The 22,802-nt window shown below is 38.0% G+C and overlaps 1 protein-coding gene and 1 pseudogene across 1 annotated transcript; one reads left to right on the top strand and one right to left on the bottom strand.

Moving 5' to 3' along the window:
- The first annotated feature begins 1,746 nt into the window (after positions 1–1,746).
- On the top strand, positions 1,747–7,100 carry LOC113098488 (probable serpin E3). Its single transcript, XM_026263597.1, has 8 exons — positions 1,747–1,996; positions 2,155–2,388; positions 4,885–5,115; positions 5,214–5,412; positions 5,502–5,602; positions 5,729–5,815; positions 6,262–6,345; positions 7,035–7,100. The coding sequence occupies exons 1-8, from the start codon at positions 1,747–1,749 to the stop codon at positions 7,082–7,084; spliced, it is 1,236 nt and encodes a 411-aa protein (XP_026119382.1). The 3' UTR covers positions 7,085–7,100.
- A 1,889-nt stretch (positions 7,101–8,989) lies between these two features.
- On the bottom strand, positions 8,990–22,556 carry LOC113098490 (integrator complex subunit 6-like; annotated as a pseudogene).
- Between the last annotated feature and the right edge of the window lie 246 nt (positions 22,557–22,802).

Below are 22,802 nucleotides of genomic sequence, written 5' to 3'. Positions count from 1 at the left end.
TGTCCTTGCCCAAGTGACCGTGACTTTCCCATCATCATTTCCCTTCTTAAAAATTCAAGTTTCATGAATGGAATACTGGAATTAAAGAATCTGTATTCTCCACTGATGGCTTGCCAAGTTGGTTCTACTAATTAACATGCCTTCTGATGGGCACCGTCCAAATACCTGATGCTTACTGATCATTTCACGCTTGCTGTTTAGCATGGGAAAAATGTTTCTTCAATCCATTAGGGTCATTTGTGGAAACTCCACTTACAGTGGAGATCTGACTTTGACAATGTATAACAGTTGTTTAAAATAAATATTCGCTAACACTTTAGTATAGGGATAAATTCTCAGTACTAGTTGCTTATTAGCATGCCTATTATTAACAAAAGCTATTGGATGTTTATTAGCACTTATAAAGCACATATTTTGCATGACCACATTCTACATCCCTAATCCAGTACCTAAATTTAACAAATATGTATTAGAGTAATATTTCACAATATTGCTGATTTATTTAGTTTTGTTCAAATACATGCAGCTTGGAGAGTATAACGCCTCTTTCAATCAATCAGTAATTAAAGTGTATGGAGATGTTAACAGTTTGGTAAAGCTCACACCTTGGCATTGATTACATGAGAATTTTAAATGTTTAATGGCATCTCTTGCAGAAATGCTGATGCAGCATGCTGGGATGGCATTTGCTCACGCTATCAAAAGAACAAGCTGCTTGTGTAATGACTTCCTCTCTCTATTATGTGTGTGTGTGTGTGTGTGTGTGTGTGTGTCCGGCTGAACTTGTGGAGTGCGGATTTGCTGGTCGAGCGCATGCCTCCCTCTGCCTGGCTCCTTATAGCGCCGGGCGGGAGGCAGGAATTCTGACCGAGTGGTACGGACATCGCCGCCGGAGACCACAAACACGAAGCTCTCCCTTTAAACAAGGTCTCATGATCGACAGCTCTTTCAATCAGTTGTCCTGGCGTGGAGGATCAGGGCGAACGCACATCCTCCTGGACTGACAGTGAACATCAGGAGCAGCTGACACTCAACCAATCCAGAGCACGAGCGGCAGGTAAGAAGTTCCTAAATAATTTCATTCAGTCATACATTTTAATAATATGTTTTTTATTATTATTATTATTATACTATATAATAAGTACTTTTAAATAGTTTAATTCAATCGTACATTTGAATTATATTTTGTTTGAATTATTATTTTTTAATTATACTATATATTTTTTATTATATGTTTTAATTATAGGCCTATTTTGATCAAAATCAATACAAAACTATATAAATATAGCAAGGATTTCTGTTCAGAAGTTTAATTTCATTATTTTAATATTGTGATGTACCGTTTCATCTTGCATTAATATTGGATATATGGGGGCTGTTGCATAGTTCACCCAAAACTGAAAATTATGTCATCATTGATGACAGATTATTATTATTTATTTTTTTTGTAAATTATCCTGTAATTTAATTTAATTGTTTTAATTCATTCAATGAATCAAATCTATTATAAAGATTAACCAAGTTTATCCTTGCTTGCAAAAGTTGTGCTGCTGAAAAGTGATTGATAGTAGCTAGTATTATTTTGGGTTACACCAACAGAAGTAAATTATTAGGTTATCTTTGATAGATATCAAATGCATGATCTATATTTTATTATTTCAACTTGTAACCACATGCATGAATAATATTTAAGCTGTTCTGGAAAACAATAATAATTTTGCATTTGCAGATTTTGACCCGTTGATCATGCATCAGCTGTCTGTTACGTCCCTGTTGCTCTGTTTGTGGCTGCTGGAGCGCTGCCATGGCAACAATCACAATGATCAGCACACACAGTTTGGCATCAGCCTCTACCAAACACTCACAGAGATGGAGAACAACTCCAACCTGATCGTGTCCCCAGCCAGCGTCTCATTGTGTCTGGGTCTTCTGCAGTTCGGTGCCCGGGGAAACACTCGTGCCCAACTTGAGGAAACCCTGGGATATGACGTGAATGGTAAGAGGAAAATAGCGGCACACCTGTAATCTGTATGTTGTTTTCCTAAATAGTTCAAAATATAAATCAGCCATGTCTGACAACCTGCACTCCTTGCGTTTGTCGAATGCTTGAAAAGTTAACATGACAGTTTTGATGATACAATGGTCTCCTTGCAGATGCTCGAGTGCAGGACATTCTGTCTCAGCCACAAGGAGACCTGGGTAATTCCAGTGATAGGGTGCGGCTTCAGCTTGCCAACGCCTTATTTGTCCACAGTGGTGTGAAACTCCTGCCAGAATTTACCCAGCATGCCTTGGGATGGGGTAACAGTAGTCTACTGAGTGTAAACTTCAGTAATCCAAACCACACTCATAGTCGGCTACAGCAATGGACACGTTCCCAGAGTAAAGGTGAGCTTATATTGACTAACAGTCAAAGCAGTTTCCATAAACCACCACATATTCATCATTTAGATTTAGATTGTCTCCAATATCATTTTAAGTGCTGGATATAAATGGCCTACAAAAACATACAAAAATATACCCCAACATAAATATACAGTTTTATAGTGTTATGTAAATACTGTACATATGATGTAAAATGAAATACTGATTTGAATTTACATATGATTATGATTTTAAAATATAATTATGTATTATTAAATATTGATTAGAATTTGTGTATATATATATATATATATATATATATATATATATATATATATATATATATATATATATATATATATATATATATATATACACAATTATATTATATATATAATTGTTGTATTATTATATTATTATTACATTTAAAATGTAAAAAAATTTGATATGATTTGAAATTAAATATAATAATGAATTTAAAATCTAATTATGTAAATATATATTTACATTTACATTTAATTTCGCAGAATCTTTTATCCAAAGTCACTTACAAATGAGGAGAACAGTAGAAGCAGTCAGACGAACGAGAAAGTAACAGTATACAAATGCTGTGACAAGTCTCAGTTAGTCTAGCACAGTACACATTTTTATTTTTATAGAATAGAATATAATAGAATTGAATTGAATTAGTTCGTCAGGTAGAATTTTTTTTTGAAAATGGCCAAAGACTCAGCTGTTCAAATTGAGATAGGGAGGTCATTCCACCAGCTGGGCACAGTCCAGGAAAAGGTCCGTAATAGTGATTTTGCACCTCTTTGGGATGGCAACACAAGGTGTCATTCACTTGCTGAACGCAAGCTTATAGTTTAGGTATATTGGTACAGCGCGAATTGTTGTCTTGTAGGCAAACATCAGTACCTTGAGTTTGATGTGAGCAGCTATTGGTAGCCAGTATAAACTGATGAAGTGAGGTGTAACATTCTTTTTTCAGCTATTTAAAGACCACTCTCGCTGCTGCATTCTGGATCAGTTGCAGAGGCTTGATAGTACATGCGGGAAGGCCCGCCAAGAGAGCATTACAACAGTCCAGTCTGGAGAGAACAAGAGCTTGTACAAGGAGCTGTCCAACTTGCTCTGATAGGAAGGGTCTAATCTTTCTAATGTTGTATAAGGCAAATCTGCATGACGGGGCCATTGTAGCAATATGGTCTGTGAAGCTTAAGTGATCATCGATCAAAACTCCAAGTTTCCTGTCTTTCCTGGAAGGAGTTATGGTCAACAAACCCAACTTTATAGAGAAGTTGTGATGAAGTGCTGGGTTGGCTGAGACCACGAGCAGTTCTGTCTTAGTAAAGTTGAACTGAAGGTGATGGTCCTTCATCCAGCTAGAAATGTCGCTCATACAGGCTGCAATGCGAACAGCTACAGTCGGATCATGTGGTTATGATGAGAAGTAGAGTTGAGTGTCATCAGCATAGCAGTGATAAGAAAAGCCATGCTTCTGAATGTCAGATCCTAATGATGACATGTAGATGGAGAAGAGAAGAGGTCCAAGCTCTGAGCCTTGAGGAACCCCAGTAGCAAGAAGTTGTGACTTAGAAACCTCACCCCTCCAAGACACCCTGAAAAACCTACCTGAGAGGTAAGATTTGAACCATTGGAGTGCGGCTCCTTAGATGCCAATCTTTATCAGGGTGGATAGGAGGATCTGGTGGTTAAATGTGTCAAAAGCAGCAGACAGATCCAGCAAGATGAGTACTGAGGTTTTGGAAGCTGCTCTTGCCGGTCTCAGGGCTTCAGTAACCGAGAGCAGGGCAGTCTCAGTTGAGTGGCCGCTTTTGTAGCCAGATTGGTTGTTGTCCAGGAGGTTGTTCTGTGCAACTCGCTCAAGTGTCTTTGCTATGAACAAAAAAGGGATACCGGTCTCTGTAAGTGCTGGATTTAGGGAGGATTTCTTATTTTTGTACCTGCCTGATTACTCGCTATTGAAGTCAGATGGCCCCGCCTTACTACTTAGCAAACTGAAATTGGAAAGTCACGTGATATGCATGAGAACCAATGCGATTAGAGCATGCATTTACCACGGTAAACACAGTAATCAAAACAATGTTTCCTAGCAATGACAACCGGCTAAAATCTATTGAGAACAGACTACAAAATACACAACTAATGTCCTCTTCATATGTCAAATTAAACATTGATTAGAATTAAAATATGAAATTATTTGAAAAAAAATTTAATTATGTACATATATGATAAAAATAAATACTATGCCAAATTAGATTTCAAATATAATTATGTCAAAATAAATTATGTCAAATTAATTCAGAATGACATGTTTAATTGTGTTACTTGCAATTCTTTATAATTCTGTGTAAAATTTTCACTTCACAAAATTTTTGAAAATGTTTCTACACCAAATATTTTTTAGACACACGAAACTATAGTACATGTAGGATATGAAGGATATATACTGTATGTTTTCATATAAATTATTAAGTGTATGATTTTTTTCTAAAGCTGATGACCATCTCCAGACAAAAGAGGAGCAGCTTCAGTCCAGTGAGTCCCATGAAGAGGACTCCAGGCAAGTCAGTTTACTGCACATGGCCCTTCTGAGCACAGTGGTGTTTCACGGTGCCTGGCAGAAACAATTTCTCTTCACTGACACCCAGAATCTGCCCTTCAGTCTCTCAGATGGCAGCACAGTCAAAGTCCCGATGATGTACCAGTCAACTGAAGTCAATATTGGTAAGGGGAGGAATAAGACAGACACCAATACAAGAGTTTGATGGAAGCCTATATTGTTCTGCTAAGAGCGTATATATTTACCTGTCCACCTATCTTAGGGCATTTCCGCCTGCCGTCCGAGCAGGAGTACACAGTGCTGGAGCTTCCGTACTTGGATCGCTCACTCAGGCTACTGGTGGCCTTACCTAGTGACCGGAAAACCTCTCTTTTCCAGCTGGAAAAGCAGCTCACGGCCCGTGCTTTGGGACTGTGGGATACTGGATTAAGACGCACTAAGATGGATATATTTCTGCCCAGGTAACTGCATGAAAAAAAAAAAAAAAAAAAAACTTATCAAATATTATGTTATGCAAATTGGATATATCCTTGTTGTGTGTGTATTTTAGATTTAAGATGCAGAGCAGGTTCAATCTGAAGCCTGTTTTACAGTCTCTTGGTGTGTCTGATGTCTTCAGTCCCTCAGCTGCTGATTTTAGAGGCATTTCAGGTAGGACAGTTAAACTGAAAACAGTTTATACCAGTCACAGATGCTGAGTAATAATCACAAACACCATCAGTTTAAATCAGTGATTCATTCTGTGAATATTAAGCCTTCTGTTTGATATGCCTACAGATGGAGAAGGGCTTTTTGTATCAGAGGCTTTCCATGAAGCAAGAATAGAAGTGACAGAGGAAGGGACAAAAGCAGCTTCAGCTACAGGTGTGACAATTTGCTTACTGAAAAAAAAAAAATAAAATCAAAATCAGTCCTGCTCTAAAGAGCTTGAGCATTTGAGCAGCAGATGATAAAACTGCAGCGCATGCTTATAATAAACACAACATTATCATCCATTAGTGTGGACACTGATGTAGTTATAACAAGCCTCAAGTCATTGTTAAACACATGAAAGAAACATTATTCTGTTGTGAAGAAGACAAAAGCACATCTGAATATTACCAAATATTAGCCCTGATTTATTTCTTCTTTTTTAAGATGTAAGATGTAATCTTTTATTTGCTCAGCAAGGCTACTCCCTGGTGTATGTGTACCTGAGAATCAGTTGTAGTCAACAGATGGGATATAGTTGAACAGACTGTTCAAGCTGTGAATCGGCTGGGAAATAGCTGATGACCGAGCTTTCTTTCTTCCTCTATTTTTCTTTTTAGCAATGGTGCTACTGAAAAGATCCCGATCAGCGGTTTTCAAAGCAGATCGACCATTTCTCTTTATCTTACGGCAGATGAGTACAGGTAAATACTAAAATCTGCAATTGTCACTGATAGCATGCATTCTTAAAATTACTCTACCCTTACATTAGATTGTATATAATGTCCAAACATTTGCGGTCAGTAAGATTCTTAAATGTTTTTGACAAAGTCTCTTCTTATTAATGTTGAAAGCATTTGTGCTATTCATGACTGTTTTGTGACATTATAAATTTCATTATAAAGATCTAAATGAATGAATCCTTTCTAAATAAAAGTATTAATCTCTCTCTCTCTCTCTCTCTCTCAAAAAAAGGTAACATTATTTTAAGGTGTCATTGTTACACAAGTAACATGTACTTACTATAATAATACTTAATTATGCATAATAACATGCAAGTAACCCTTAGCCAAACCCTATCCATGTAGTGAGTACATATGGTTAGTTAATATTACTCTGTACTTAAATGGATAATAATACTGGAATAAGGACACCTTAAAATAAAGTGTAATCAAAAGGAAAAAGCTGAGCCAAAATGTTTGTATTGTACCTAAGAGAGAGAAGCCAATTATATTTACATTTAGGGACTTAATTTGTTGCAAATGTAATTCTCCATAGAGTGATCAACCATCATAAACCATGTTATTAGTCTACATGAACCCACACAGATCTGCTTGACATCTGTTCTGTGACATTGGAGAATCAGTTTCATTTGTAGGTTTTTACTTCACAGGGTCATTGCTGTTTATAGGTCGAGTTCTGAATCCAGCCGAGATGTCTTGAGATGATCCAAGCAAACACGACTGCTTCAAATGACAAACACACACAGGAGACGCGTGTTCATATACATTTTTATGATTTTGCCAACTCAACACACCCCTCCCTCATGGGTGGGGGGTCAGAGGGATATCTGAGGACTGTTAGGAGGGTCCACTGACACTTCAGGAAGAGGGACGAGACTTTTGTACATATCTGTAAATAAAATTTTATTACATCAGGGTTTTTGCACTTCAAAGTGTCCGCTGTCATTTTTTTCGCATATGCCCTCAATAAATTTCCTAAATTCCGATGGAAAAGTTTAGTTACCGTCAGTTCACGGATCTTAGAAATAAGAACTCTGTCAAGTACTGAGCCACACATTTAATAACTGTTGAAATTTGTGAGATCTAGAAGCAAAACTTCCCAAGTAGCAACTGTTGGTTTCATCAGTCTATGGTTTAGCAATAGAGGAAAAAAGAAACCACATGACAAGCCGGTTCAATCTTTTCCCCTGCAAACTGATGGCTTGAAGTATATAGAAACACAATGAACATGGTAAGATTTGCAATCCTTTTTAATGACATTGTGCCATGGAGAAATTAATGACAGTAAAATGTCATTTATTTACACGACTATTCACAGTGTAAAATAGACTATTCAAATACATACAAAAAAAAGGCTTTCCACCAAAACATTCTTAAATAATATTTTCAATGTCACCATGTACATATATACAGCATAATAAAAATACTTTTTAAAGAAGCCTTTCTCCTTTATCGGTAACATGTATGGCAAAGATTTGGTCCCTACATTAGGGTGCAGGGTCAAGAGAGTGAGAGACACAGACAGACCGAAATAAAAAACTAAGGGATACTGATTATTTGGCAGTAATGTAGGAACAGATTTGCAGCAACTTTCCATGTCAGTGAATAAGTGGCTCTTAACTCCATTCTGAATGATTAGGGATCAACTTTACAGTGTTTGAGTGTTTCTTTATTACATCCTTCTGGTTGTTGCTTCTGTAAATCAAATCTGGTGACTCAGTGGAGAACTGTTATTTGCAATTTTTAGTCAATAGAGAAAATGTTTAGAGAAGTTATACAGTCCTTCCTTTTTCAAAGAAGTTTGTCATGGTTCTGCGGTCTGAAAACCACGTCATGCCACAGAAGGTCTTTTGCAAAAGGCAAAACAGTTGCTTGGAGCCATGCTTAATAATGCTGGGTGGATTAAAAATGAGTCGAAGAGGCAAGTTTGTTTTTATGGATTAAACTAACTACAATGTTTGTGAAAGGAGAAAGAGCTTTTAAAGAATACTCATAGATGTTCATCTGCTAACAAATGCTTAATTTTCTGCAACATCATTCCTGAGATGAGTTATTTAACAAACAAATGACTTTTGGAGTGTGCAGGTCTGCATTTAATTATAAAACCTCAGTCACTCAAACCTCCAACTTTAAAGAATTGCTGGGTTACTCCCCTTTTATTGGTGTAGAGTTATTGCTGATTTAGTTGCTTTATTAAGAAAGACCCAACCTAACAAATGTGATTTCCAATAAATCGTCTTGTCTGATTAGACTGAATGCAGCAGTGAGTCTGCAGAGGTGCAATTCCCAACTGAAATGAAAGAAAAACCTTTATATTGGTGATCAGTGCCACATGTCAAAATGTTGCAGGGAATACAAAAACACAAATGAAGTCAATGCCAACCAGTTCTTTTTTTGGCACATTTAGATGAAAAAAGAAAGAAGTGCGTGTGTATTTGTTATAGAAAGAGCAACTTTCCCCATTTCTCCCAATCCTGAGGTTTAGCGCCACCCCATCAAGTCCTCATTGATAACATCAGCTTCAATACTGATCAAGACTGGAGACACACAAGTCCAAAGTAACATGACATAAATAGTGCAGATATGTGTGCAAGTCCTTCAAGTAGGACAGATGGAGTGCTCAGAGACCGTCCAGATGAGTCATGCTGTTGGCTCTTATGTGAATCTCCTCTAAGAAGTTCTCCAGCTGCTCAATCAAGACCCTTTTCTTAAACCTGCACACACATATATAACTTAATTAGTAATTAGAGAGCTTTGTCCATGAAAACAGCATGCTATATATGGTAATTGGTTAAGTCGCAATATTGGATTTTTAAACCATGAAGGTGAGCCAATGGATCTCACACAAAAGCAATGTGCAAACTTTGTGCAAGAGTTATACCGGTAACCATCTTAATCTCAGTCAATTCACTATACAGAAAGTGAAAGTAAAAGCAGAATGTTGGAGCTTTCAGCATCTGACGCTGCATGTTCTCTCAGAGACGATGAGAGACTAATCTACTTCAACATATGCTGATAACGGTATACAGCTAACCGTTTTAATTTATTCCCTTAATATTTTGAATATTACAGTGAAAAAAAAACCGCAAAGAAACATTGTTAAATGGTTTTGTTTTTCAGTGTAAGTAATTGCTTAAAATAAAAGCTTTTTAACTTTTTTTTTTTTTTAAATTGAGGAGTAAATATATAGCCCTATCTTTTGTTATCCTCAAAACACATCAGTTATTTGGTAATTATTGCGGGACAAATTAACTATAATTTTAATATAATAGGCCTAATAAAAGTAACTTAATAATAATAATAATAATAATAATAATAATGTCTAATAAAAATAATTTAACAGGCCTTCATTAATTGGAAATGCCAAATATCTTAATATTGCCAAAAATTTTAGATGTTTTTGACAACATCTATGGCTATCATCGATACAAGATCATCATCTTTAGATGCACCCCAGCAAGGGGAGGTTACCGCAGAGCAGACGGCACTTTCCTGTAACATGTTTGGGCTGACTTGAGCGCAGTGGTACTGAGAACATCATATTTCACCCACTTTAAGAAGTTTTATTTTCCTAATTTAATCTGATTAATATATATATATATATATATTTTTAGGCCTGTGTATCACCAGCAAAGACACAATATGATACATATCACGATACAGAGGCCACTATACGATATTTTTACGATGCAGGACTGCAATGAACCCAAGTAGAATTTAGTAAAACAGCTGTTTATGAAACACTGCATACTTTAGGGCCAGTGCTTACTATAAGCAGTTGACCTCTGCAATATGAAGGGCCTCCATAACTGTACCACAGTACAAAATAGGTAATGACATATGTTTAATGTTTACATTGGGTGCTCCCCTCCAGGTACAACATTCTGTTTGTTTGTTTTTTTATTTATAAGCTTATAAATAATTTACTAAGTCGAATAAATTTCTATTGTAATGTACTCAAATATATAAAAAAATATCATTGTACAAATGAATGCACTCTACTTTTTTTTAAATAAAATTAAAAGAAGTCTTCTGTATCTTAAGCACACACACGCTCAGTCAATCAGACATTCAGGAACAAACTTTTTAGGACTGCCCCGCATATTTTATAAACTAAAAATAGCTACATTATCTTTCTCAATATGGAGCTGGTAACATCATTGTTTCTAAAAGGAATTAAAGCCACATCTTCACTGTTAGAGAGATGTGGCAAAACGGAAGTAATTCATACGTGCACAGCCTCTCTCCTTTCTCTCTCTCGTGTAGATTAACAGTTGATGAATTACAATGTTCTGAGAATAGAATATTGAAGTGGAGATCGCTAAACTGTAAGCTAACAGGTGTTTTCAGAAAACAAGCGTGTTTATAGTGGAAAGAGAGAGCGTGTGCACAAGGTTGCCAGGTTTACAAAGATAAGTAACACACTTAACAGATATTTCCGTATTGCATAATGTTTTGAGGATAACATCTCTTTATATCAGGCAACCCCGGTTGTGTTCTTCTGCGGCCAGATTAAACCTTGTTGTAGCCTACATATGCTCTATTCATTATTTTTTTGAAACCTTGCACTTTTCCACTCAACTTAAAAAGGCGTATCCAAATTAAGCACTGTCTACTGCTGTGCACGTGCCACAATATCTATACAGGGCCAGCTGCATCGATATTTGTATTGTCAAATCTCTGTGTTGATACATCGTCGTATCGATATGAAGACACACTTTACACTCATTTAGACTAGAGCTGTGAGAGTTAGAGAATGCTTTAAAAAAATAAAGCATACTTGGGGCTTTAACCTTTAAAATATCAGTATGTAGAGTTAACATCTACTTGAAAAATCAGCATTTGAATCTGGAGTTTACCTGGCAGCCTCTTTGATTATGCTCTGCAGAAAGATCAGACGCGTTTCCAAACTGCCCTGGATTTGCTTGAGGAGGTAGAAGATTTTCTCATAACCTGCATTAAGACAAAAGTAAAAAAAAAAAAAAAAAAGACAATTGGGGAAGAAGAAAGATTTGATATATTGTGTTATGAGCAATGCCAAAAAGAAACTAACAAACAACAAGAACAAATTAATTTCCAAAAGCCTGTAATATTCATTATGATGTAAAAATAAAAATGAAAACCAGCTGTAACGAGGTTACAGATCTGCACATGTAGCAAAAGCAAGCAAGCGTGGCCAGTTGATTTCACAAGGCCCATGACAAAGTGTTTGTGGGTGGTCACCCCTCCTGTGCTTATTGGACACCACCCAAGAAAGAGCATCAGGAGAGTCAAGTAGCAGACATCTGCACATGTATGTGTGCACTGTGACTCACGTCTGCCTGGCTTCCTGATCTCCTTGGTGATGAGCACTCGGAGTTCAGAGTTCAGTTCCTGGCTCTCTTGGTTTCGGATCATTTTCAGTTGGCAAGGGGAAGGGTAGCGGCGTGGGGCCTCCTCTTCACCCTCGCTGCCAGAGAGAACTCACTATCGCTGGACTGGCCGTTCTCCTGCACGCTGTTCTCCTGGTTCTCGACCTCATCCAGCTGAAGGAGGTTCCTCTGCTGGATCAGCTCAGACTCAGGTGCATGACTCGGCTCCTCATCCGAGTCGAGGTTCGACTCGAGATGGTTGTTGATGTGATTGCCCAATTCTGTCTCATCATTATCTGGAGCTGTGTTGAATCAGGTATGAAACATGCATAAAACTGAAGATTCAAAGTTTTGCTTACAGAATAAGCGTAAATGAGTAATGAAAGGATTTTAATTTCTGAATGACCTGCTACTAAAGGTTTTTTCGGCCTATATGTGCTAGTTACTTACTTCTAGGTGGTGTTTTGGGAGGTGTATATGCTCGTCCCAGCCGAAGCAGAGGAGACATACAGCGTCTGCGTTTGGGGACCCCACCCCCAGCAGGACTGCTTGATTCTCCAGGACGTTTGCCTTTGCCTTGAGTGCCAGTAACGAATTCATCTGCCTCATCTACCATCATCGCCTGACACAGAGAGACAAAGTGATTTGCCTGAAAGTCACATCTTTATTATGCTCCTTTTTTGAAAGTAAGAGATCTAAAGGCACCTTCTTGTCCAATTTGAAGGGGTTACCGAAGGTGTGCAAACGTTTAGGCTGATCGGGGTCTGCTTCTCTCAGAGGGGACGGGCAATGCTTCAAGAAATCCTGATAGTTGCCCATCTGAGCAATAGGAACGCTGTGCAGCTGGTCTAGAATAATATTGATTATAAAAACAAACAGTAACATAAAAAACCGTACCATGTAAACAGCATAACCATATCAGATAAAAAGGCTTACAATTCTTTTGGAAAGCAGAAGCTAAATTTAATTGAGGGAAAAACGCAGAAACTTGGGAAACTGCTCTAAGAAAATCAATAACCATTCATGGTTGTCTGAGCGTTACCTTGATCTTGACCTTTCAGAATACAGACGCCGGCGTGCAGAAGGTTCCGCCTCATGCGGCTCAGCTGGTCTAGCAGATGAGATCTTGGGATATCATAGGGGTTCCGCAGTCCTTGCGGTTTTAATGCCTGTGCAAAAAGAGAAGGAAACAGGAGATAAGTGATCTGGATTCGGTGAGAACTGAACATGGATGATTTGCTCATCTGTGCCATATGTAAAGCACTCAAAAATTCCAGCCCTCAAAATAAACAACATTAAATATTAATCTCAGTAGGACATGATTCACATTGAGCAATGTCATGTACATCTTTGTGGATTTGACAGCTTGAAAACAGTACAAACATTGACAAGGTGTGCTGTATTTATGGTTGTATATATACGTACTTTATTCAGAGCAGCTAGTTGAAAGCCAGCAAACTCCTTGGTGTTTGCCTCCATTGGCAGAGCTGGCCCATCTCCCATGATACTGTGCAACAGCTGCGTGAAATCCTTCCTGTGTGCCAGAGAGAGGGCGGAGCTTCTGCAGCGAAGTTTGATCCCACCTTCTAGTGCCGCCTTTTTTCCTACTGATGCACAAACTCTGTCTGCCTCGATCTTTGCCTGTGATGTACACAGAATAATATATAACTTCATGAAGCATGTTTAAAAACTATAAAAACAAAATATATAAGAACATACCTGCTGACTGAGCTTTTTGAGATAAGACACAACACTATAGCTCAGACCGTACTCCATGTTGTCAGCCAACAGGTTTGGAGCTCCCATCATTCTTAGTGCTTTCCGCAGGGCCTGTGTGAATCAGGATTAAGCAAAAAAAAAAAAAAAAAAAAAAAAAAAAAAAAAACTTGAATGCATTCCAAAAGATACCATCACAATGTCATAGTGTCCAAAATGAATTACTGATTCCATTACTTACAGTGATATAGTAGGGCGGGACTGTTTTAAGATAGTTCTCAAAAGACTGTCGCCACTTTGCTGGAGGCTTGAACTTATGCACCGTAATCAAGTCATCTATAAATGATAAACAGAGTTATATATGACAGTCATATCCATGCACATTCAAAGAAAACTGGTGGCTAGTTTTATTCTAGTTTGGTGGAATAAATTAAACTAATTGCAAAGGTTTTAAAGACGAGACAGAACTAGAGAAAAAAACCCACCAATTCTTTATGAATTATTCCTTTCATACCTCCAGATGATAAATTTGATTTTACTAATGAAGCTTACCAAGCAAAGGCAGCACCACAGGGTAGTTATAGGGCATGACAAACAGGTTGACACAGTTGAGAGCTGTGCTGGCCTTCAGATAACCAAACGGCTGGCCGAGATCTCCGTATTTAGCACTGTTACACACAAAAACCTGAGAACGTATAAACAGCAATTAACACTCATCCATAGCAGGAGTGCAAGTTAGTGCAGTCTGAGAGAACATGCAGCCTATATGTAACCTGACCAGTGTGTATAACCGTGTTTAAAGACTGATACGAGCAGTACCTGCCAGCAGGTGTGCGGTGATTTCCTCTCCAGTATGTACTGAGTGAGTGGAGAAGGCTCTAGCTCGTACTTGTCAAAGGGCACTTTATCCACCACCATGGGCTCTGAATCAACACATGAAAACTTCACCTGCGGGTGAGCTGCACGTGGAGGCTGCAGAGGGACAGAGTCAAATGAGCAGACAGTGCACATGCAAGGCTTAGAAGTTTTCAATACACTAGAAAAACCAACAGAGCATATGCACATTACATCAAATATAAAACAGACTGAACAGATGGTAGAGCACACCGAAACAAGTTTTTAAATACCAAAGTAGGAGAGTTCTGGTCAGGCCAAAACGACTCTGGGATAGGCCAATGACCAACAGGAACACCAGTTTTAGGGTTGGGTCTGACATAGATCATCTTATGACAGCTGTGCCATGATTGAGGTCCATACTTCAATTCTATTGGGCAATCTGGGTAAAACAAAAAAAGTAGAGTCAATTTTAATGGCCTGGTTTAAAAATTTTGTAAAGCAAACACTTCCATTTAAATATTTTTTTGGGAATCGGGATCAATGCTTTTGAAAAGAAAGTAATTCTATCATTCATTATATAACTGATCAAATTATGACAAAGAATGTATGTTTATACTGTGTAAATTACATAAAGTTTTCTGTGGCTGAATCGTGTTCATGTTTGAATACTAAAATAGCCATTAGTATTATGAAGTATCCATCTATATCCACTATATACCCATATTGGTCACATTAAGGCCGATGATACACAGGGCAACTTTTCGAACAATGTTGCCAGGCAACTTTGGCTAATGTTGCCGTCAAAGGGCAATCAGGTGAGACCCAGGGTTGACGACTGACCTAAAGTATCCATATAGAAATGTGTTACCCTTTCTTAATGGGAAAGTGCCCAAGAAACATTGCTCAAAAATAGTTGCCCGGCAAAATTGCTCAGAAAGTTGCCCCATGCATCATCAGCCTAATATGCACTTTACTGAAAAACTACTGAAAATATAACTTCAAAAACCAGGACCACCTTTACCTTCAGTAGGTGGGGGATCAGGTCCAGTCTTCTCAAAATTAATAACCACACCACTCTGGATTTTTTGCACCAGTGACTCCAGACACTGGTTCAGCATTCTCTGGGAAAATACGCTGTATGAACGACCTAAACACACAGCAGAAAAAAAACACCATCAGAAGACATTTAGCAATTGTATCTGACATGTGAGCTCTTCATAAGTGCTTAGATGTAAATTTTATCCACTACTATTCATACTTGTTTAACACACTGGTTTTAGATGAAACCATTTTTAGTGGCCTTTTTTTCTGGCCAGTTCACTGGCAGGCTACAGCTTTCACATATGCATGCACACACACACACACACACACTGCAGAGCAGCCGCTCTATTGTGTTTAGTATTTTATCAGCATGAGAGGACAGACGTTGTTCCTCTCTCTATAGTGAAGTTCAGCTTGTCTCTATTACACCGCTGTATTAGTCAGCACACGCAAGTCCAGCAGAATCTGCCCTTAACCACAAATCAGCAATTCTCTTCAATACACAATTCAAACACCATTTCACAGCACTTAAGCATTACCAGACAGGTACAACCTGACATTTACTCAGCAGGGCATGTAGAGCTTTTTAAAGAGTGGTCTAAATTTACTCTGTAACCTCAAACCTATAAATATCCAATTCCAAATGTTATTTTAAATGCAGAAAAAGAGAAATCTTTTAATCTTACACATGCTTGCTCATGAACAATTCTCTCACAAATTCCTGCAAATTCTCGCGGAGGGGCTATAAAGTAGGGATTAGGGGTGGGAATCTTTAGTCACCTCACCATCCGATCTGATTCCGAGAGTCACGATCTGATTCCAGAACGATTCTTGATTCCGAAAGATAATTTTAAGGAAGGTTTGAGTGGTGTATGCGTGTGAAGAACTGGAAGCAAGCATAATATGGGTGTTTCTAAAGTAAACTCCGCATTATCGCACATCTGGTTAAAAACAAAGTTTAGAATCGATCCAGAATCGTCAGAGTATGGCGATGCAATGAGGAATAGTTTTTTTCCCAGCTCTAGTAGGGATGTTAATTCTTCTTGTTAACATTCGTTTCCGAAAAATTGTTCTTTTGAAAAGTTTGCTCACATAATCATGCAATGTCACTTTTACGCAACTCTATTATTAAAGGGGTCATATGATGCGATTTCATTGTTCCTTTCTCTTTGGAGTGTTACAAGCTCTTGGTGCATGAATATCTGTAATGTTGCAAAGACTAAAGTATCAAGTAAAAGTAATTGCTATTGACTGTTCAGTGGAGATTTGCGCATTGTGTGTTTAAGAAATGACTGCAAACACATACGAGCTTCATCACAGTGTCTGTCATGCGACTGTTCCCCTTTTGGGATTGAAATGATGGTAAAACTAAGGACATTATTAACCGTTTTTACATTTATTTTGAAAGATGAAGCTCACAATTATGGAAAGGAAATATGGAATCTTTCTGACGAGTGCTTGCGGTGTTCGGCCAATCACAATGAACTGGGTCAGTTGGCCAATCAGAGCAGACTACAGATGTCGGAAGGAGGGACTTTGTAGAAAACGAGTGTTTGAGAGAGGCAGGGCATAGAGGATATACAATAAATGTATAGTATTTGAAAAATAATTTGTTTTTTTTACATTAAAGCATGTCAACATATTCTGTTACACCACATACACAACATAATGATCTTTAAAACATAAAAAAACCATCATATGACCCATTTAAAGCACCCAATAATTGTGTGTAATACAGATGTTTTACATGCCTAAAACACAAATTTGTGAGACAAGAACTGTTGTAACCATTCACAAACTCATGACTTCTGAGAGAATGGTTATTAGTGTGGACTCTGAACTGCTGCCATCAGCAAACTGTTATATTTCCCGTTATACCTTTTATTTCTTATACTTTATGCAACATATAAAAAGCTACAAATTGTACCCCCATTTTGAAACCTTTAACAGAAGATGAAGATAAGAGTGCTCTCAGTTAAGTATACGGTTGGAGTAACTGAAGTGCCAGACATCACTACTATACAATATCTTGCACTAGAACCACTAAATACATGTCCAGGAGACTTCATTTGAGTTCATGAAGTACATTAACTTTTCTAATCCACACATTTGTCTTTTTAGCAATAAAATGTTCACTTGCAAGTAGTTAAAATGCATACACACCCCCAGTGACCTCACACATGGGCGTAATAGGGGATGGGTCAATTGGAACTCCAGCTATTGGTTCAGGGTCAGGAGAGGTGTGGCCTGGAATGCGAAGCACTAAGGAGAAGAGTCGCTGGTCCCACCGAAAGGGCTCTTTGGTCAGCTCACTGCCAGGCAATGGTGTTGTCAGGGGCAAATGTAACTGGTGCAGAGAAAGAGAATGAATTAATTCACATGTCATCACATAAATGGAAAAAAAATTCTGTAGGATACATTGACTGTTGCTCATTTTATCAACTACTTTTAAAGATCTGCAAGTTATTCAGCCAAAAAGAACAATGGATGTTAGATAAAGAAAGGAAGCAGGGATGGAAATTAGCACCCGCCACCAGCCAAATGCGGGTGATTTTGTGTTGTGGTGGGTAAACTCACTTCACCTACCGTCCACAGTGGCAGGTAAATAAAAACAGCATACTGTTTCACCCTGCCGGTGGACAAAAAAGTTAATTTCCATCCCTGGTGTGTGTACAACATGCAATTAAGTGTAATATCATCCGAAGCGGCTCCGTGGAGAAAAGGTGGTGTAAACCGGGCTTGAAGCGGTGGCGTTGTTCCCAGTTCAGTGTTTGCAGCTGAAGTTAATGCCGCTGGTGGAGTGATATTTTTTGGTTATTTACAGTACGTTTTATAGCACGAGCTCATGATATACAAGATCGCCTGAAGAGTTGAATTTATCGCACACAAATTTCCACATACGGTCACGTCTCTGTCAAACCCCTCCAGTTCATTCTCCTCCAGCATTCTGCAACATTTTAGATTATATGGACAGTATGGTTGCACAGTGCACTGATACTTCAAAAGTATCGCGATTCTCGGAAATGAAAAACGTCATGACTCCTAAATTTATTTGTATCAATACTTCAAAGAATGACTGCGTTCCAGATTTGTAAGAGACATAATTCATGTTGAGGTGTGCAATGCACGCTTCCAGTGCCTCCCTATGGACGTCTGCGTTTTTTCTCCTCACGCATGCAGCAAAGAAGCAACAGCTGTCATTGACAAACACTACAGCGAGATGGCTGCATTAGTGATGCACAGGTCGTCTCATAACAATGCAACAAAAACTGATTTGGCTTTATTAAAGTGTGTGCATAATCACATTAACTAAATAGTCTAAATAAGTTGTTCAGATGAACAAAGCACAAGGTTTTCTTGCATAATTTTAATTGTTTGGTCAGACAGTTCATATTATAATATATTCACATTGATAAATCGGGGATTAAACATGGAGTTATGTTCTGTTTGCTAAATATTAAAACAAGCATATGGAACTTCAGTGAACGAGAAATACGAGTCGGTAGATTACGTGAACAAGAGTGATTAGTTCACCTAAAAGATTTGTGCTCAAATGAACTAACACTAGTGCAATTTCATATAGCCTATATTAAATATTTGGAATATATATTTTCATATTTTATTAGGTTCTTTGATAAGGTAACTTACAATACGAAGGTCTAAGTAGCAACTTATGTTCCGTGATGTCCCCGATGCGCGAAAATCTTTTTTTAGATTATGATATTTCATATTTTCTTTAAATGTTTAACATATATGATGTACATATGTTAATTTATTAGTGTGTTATATGATTACAATGTTGTCTCTGTTATAAAATAAAGCACAGCAATGATATTTGAGAGTGTTTTTTCCCCTTTCAGGAAAAGTATCAAAAGTAATTATTGACTTGGTATCGATATAGAGACAATAATTTTGGTATTGTGACAACACTAATGGACAGTTTGTGTTTATCTTATTGTTTTTAACAGCATAATAAGCAAACTAACAAACTGTATTATCGGTCGCGTGTCTAATAACTGCTATCTGGGGGATGCATTTTATTTCCAGTCTTCAAGTACTTTTTCAGAAGTTAGCTCTGTGGCTAGTAAGTTGTTACGCTGTTCATTTTTGTTTGTAGAAATGTATCGCTACACATATTTGACAGCTCTGGCGTGACGAGACGCGTAAAAACGGTTCAGTGCAGTGCATCATCCGGTTGGGCTACGGAGTTGAGAGAATGAGCTGCTTCAGCAAGAGTCGGCCGTTTCAAAACCTAGTAAGATGCCTAGATAGGCAACATTTTTGAGCATCACTGAAAGGGAAAATGTCAGTATTTCATTGAGACTTGAGATTAGTATTGTAGATCTTGTATTATTAATTTTCACATGCAGTTACACATTGTCGGTTTAAAACAAGAAAGTGGCTGGTAGATTTTGAAATCCACAAAGCACAGTGGCCGGTGGACAAAAAAGTTAATTTCCATCCCTGTTAGGAAGGAGTGAACTATATCAAGATGAAAAATTTAAGGGGAAACAACAAGAAGGAGATAGCAAGTACAAAACAAAATAGGAAACTCCCATACTGACAAATAACCCACCTCGTCATGTACACCAGAACTGCTGGTCAGCTTGCTGCCATCAGTTATGGCCACAATGATAGCTGGCTCCAAGAAAAAAGGGTTCCTACCCTGCAAAAGACAAGACAATATAATCATTATAAAACAATAACCATAAAAAACTGAGCACTAGCAGTGGAGCTCATTAGAGAAAGGCATAGCTTGAAATACACCCACTGTTTTTGGTGTTAACTATATGGGAGTTACACTGCTTTTATTACACAAGCCAAAACATGTGCTCTGTTAAAAATAATGCATAATCAATCATTAAAACGCTCTGCTATTTCAATTATTATTACACTTCATTATATCTTCAGCACAGAGAAGTTTCATGGATGAATTATTTCTGAAACAAATACGTGAACAAGAAACCAAGAAAGATCCATTACTAAGTATTCACAATAATATAATGAGAGAGTTTGGATCTAAATTTACCAAGGCAGGCTGAGATTTAATGACCCCATTTTTCTTGTGTCATGTCACTACATGGAGCTCCATTACATGCCAATAATAAACTTGGAAACTTATATATATATATATATATATATACATACATACATATATATACATACATACATACATACATACATATATACATACATACATACACACACATATACATATATACACATATATACACACACATATACATATATACACACACACACACACACATATATATATACACACACACACACACACACACACACACACGCAAATGACTGGAGCAACAAAAAATATGGTAGGGAGACTAGATTGTCATAGGAATTGTTAGAGAATCCCTAAAAGTTCAAATTCTCTGAAAAATTCCTGATCATGCAGATTCCTATCGCAATGGGTGGATCTCAACCTGGGAAAGCCACAGTAAATGTGAATGGTAAAGGAACAAGGGCTGTAAAAAGTGAATACAGTAACGTGCTTAAAAGTAATGAGAACATTTAGTTTCTGCATAATAACTAGAATCATGCATCATATTTTTGATGGAAAAAAGTAGTAGTAATGAAAATGTAGTAAAAATAAAATTAACCTTCGATGAGTGATCAAAGTAACAAATAGCCTTCGTAGCATTTATCATAATATCTATGTGAGGTAATATTGAATCTATTGAACTTTCACAGCTCAACATGCAGATCAAAGAACTTTCTTAAAAAAAAAAAAATTCTGAAAATACAAACAAAGAACTGGAAAAATGTTCAAAGCATGCATGCAAAAAAAAAAAAAAAAAAAAAAAAAAAAAAGAGCATTATCAGCGTCTACTATAAAGACAGTTAGTCATCTTACAAATCTTATTTGCATCCAAGAAGCATTTTAGTTGTTCCTACTGTGTATCACCAGGGGCTCATGGGATTGTGTTGGCACAGTGTGAGCCTATTGGGTGCTTATTTAACTGTGATGTGTTGGGGATGGGCTCATGGGGCTAGGCCATAGACTTTATACCAGTCCCTGGTTTATAACATACCTGTCCATAGTTGTCTATCCCCGAAACTAATCTATTGAGATTGAGCAAATCAAAAGCAGTCCGTAAAGACTGGCCGATCGATGTCAATCCAACTGCTTGCAGGTTCCTCAGCTCAGTCATAAAAGTGGCGTGACTTTCCTTCCATCCAGCCTAAAATATCAAGACAAAGAAATTTATTAGTTATGCCTTTTAGGAGTTACTCACATCAGAAGTCTAAAGACAGACAGTGTGATCTGAATTTTGCTTAATGTAGAGGGCAGTGAAGAGTCCTCCCTCTCTCTGGGTGAGAAAACGAAGTTATGTTATCCCCCCGGCCACATCTCTCTTTTCTCAAGCGCGCACACACAGAGAGAGAGAAAGAGAGAGAGAGAGCTCTCTGCTGCCACACTGAACAAAATGTCGGCCATGTTTAAACACAAGAATTCATGCTGGACAGAATGTGTTCACATTACAAATTTAGCCGTAGTATTTTGAAACGCAAACAGACGAAGCGAGCGCTGGAGTGTCTGGAGTGAAATAAATCAGGTTTGGAAGAAAATAAAAGTGTTTGTACCTTAATTCCAGCCGGTGCTTCCTCGAAACTCACTAACATGTATCTGTCTCCCCTGCTGGCCGGATCTCTGCTCCTCAGCTGTGGAGAAAAGCGAACGGAAACGCAGGGTTTTTTTAAGTTTTCAGTAAAGTGAGAGTGTGAAGCAGAGGGGTGTATTCATTTACCTTCAGGAAAGTCTCAACTGCTCCCTTCGCTATGTCCAGATAGCTAGTGCCCAGATGGGAGCGCTGGTTCATGGAGGCGGACGTGTCTATCAGGAAAAGTAACACGGGCATTGTGTTGATAATCGCCCCTTCTACATGGACCGAATGTCAGTGCAAGCGGACAAATGCAGAGCAATCTTTTGTTCGCCTCCTGTCGCTGCTGTCAGCACGCTGCTAGCCGGCTAATGCTAACTGACTCGCGCATTCTTTCTGTCAGAGTGTGATTGTAGTTAGTGTTAAAAGAGCGATGCCTTGTAAACTTAAGCAAACCTCAGACCCTGGGGGGGAAAGGTTGTTGATTTACAAGGGAAACGGGTGTTGTTGCTGTAATTTGAAAGAAATGCCTAACTTTTATCATGGTAACTTTCTGTTTAGTTTACGTCCATGATTCTCCTCACTCTGAGGTCTGCTCGCGGGCTGCGGTGGTTTTATTCTGCGTTCAGCGCTTGACTCCGCCCCCTGAGCGCTGCGGAGCACTGTGCGTCAAAACGCCTCACCTGATTGGCACCTGAAAATAAGTGATTAGCATATTCTCTCGGAAAAAAGGCTACCAAAGGAGCATGCGCATTTGTAGATCTAATGTTTTTTTATTATTATTGAAAAAAATTATAGGCCTACATGCACTTACGCTCAAATCTTTATACAATGAACATTAAACACAATG

Source organism: Carassius auratus, unplaced genomic scaffold (genome assembly GCF_003368295.1).
Source record: "Carassius auratus strain Wakin unplaced genomic scaffold, ASM336829v1 scaf_tig00216569, whole genome shotgun sequence".
In the NCBI taxonomy this organism is placed as follows: domain Eukaryota; kingdom Metazoa; phylum Chordata; class Actinopteri; order Cypriniformes; family Cyprinidae; genus Carassius; species Carassius auratus.
Note: the sequence above shows the minus strand (reverse complement) of the source record. Positions and strands in the feature narration are given on the sequence as shown.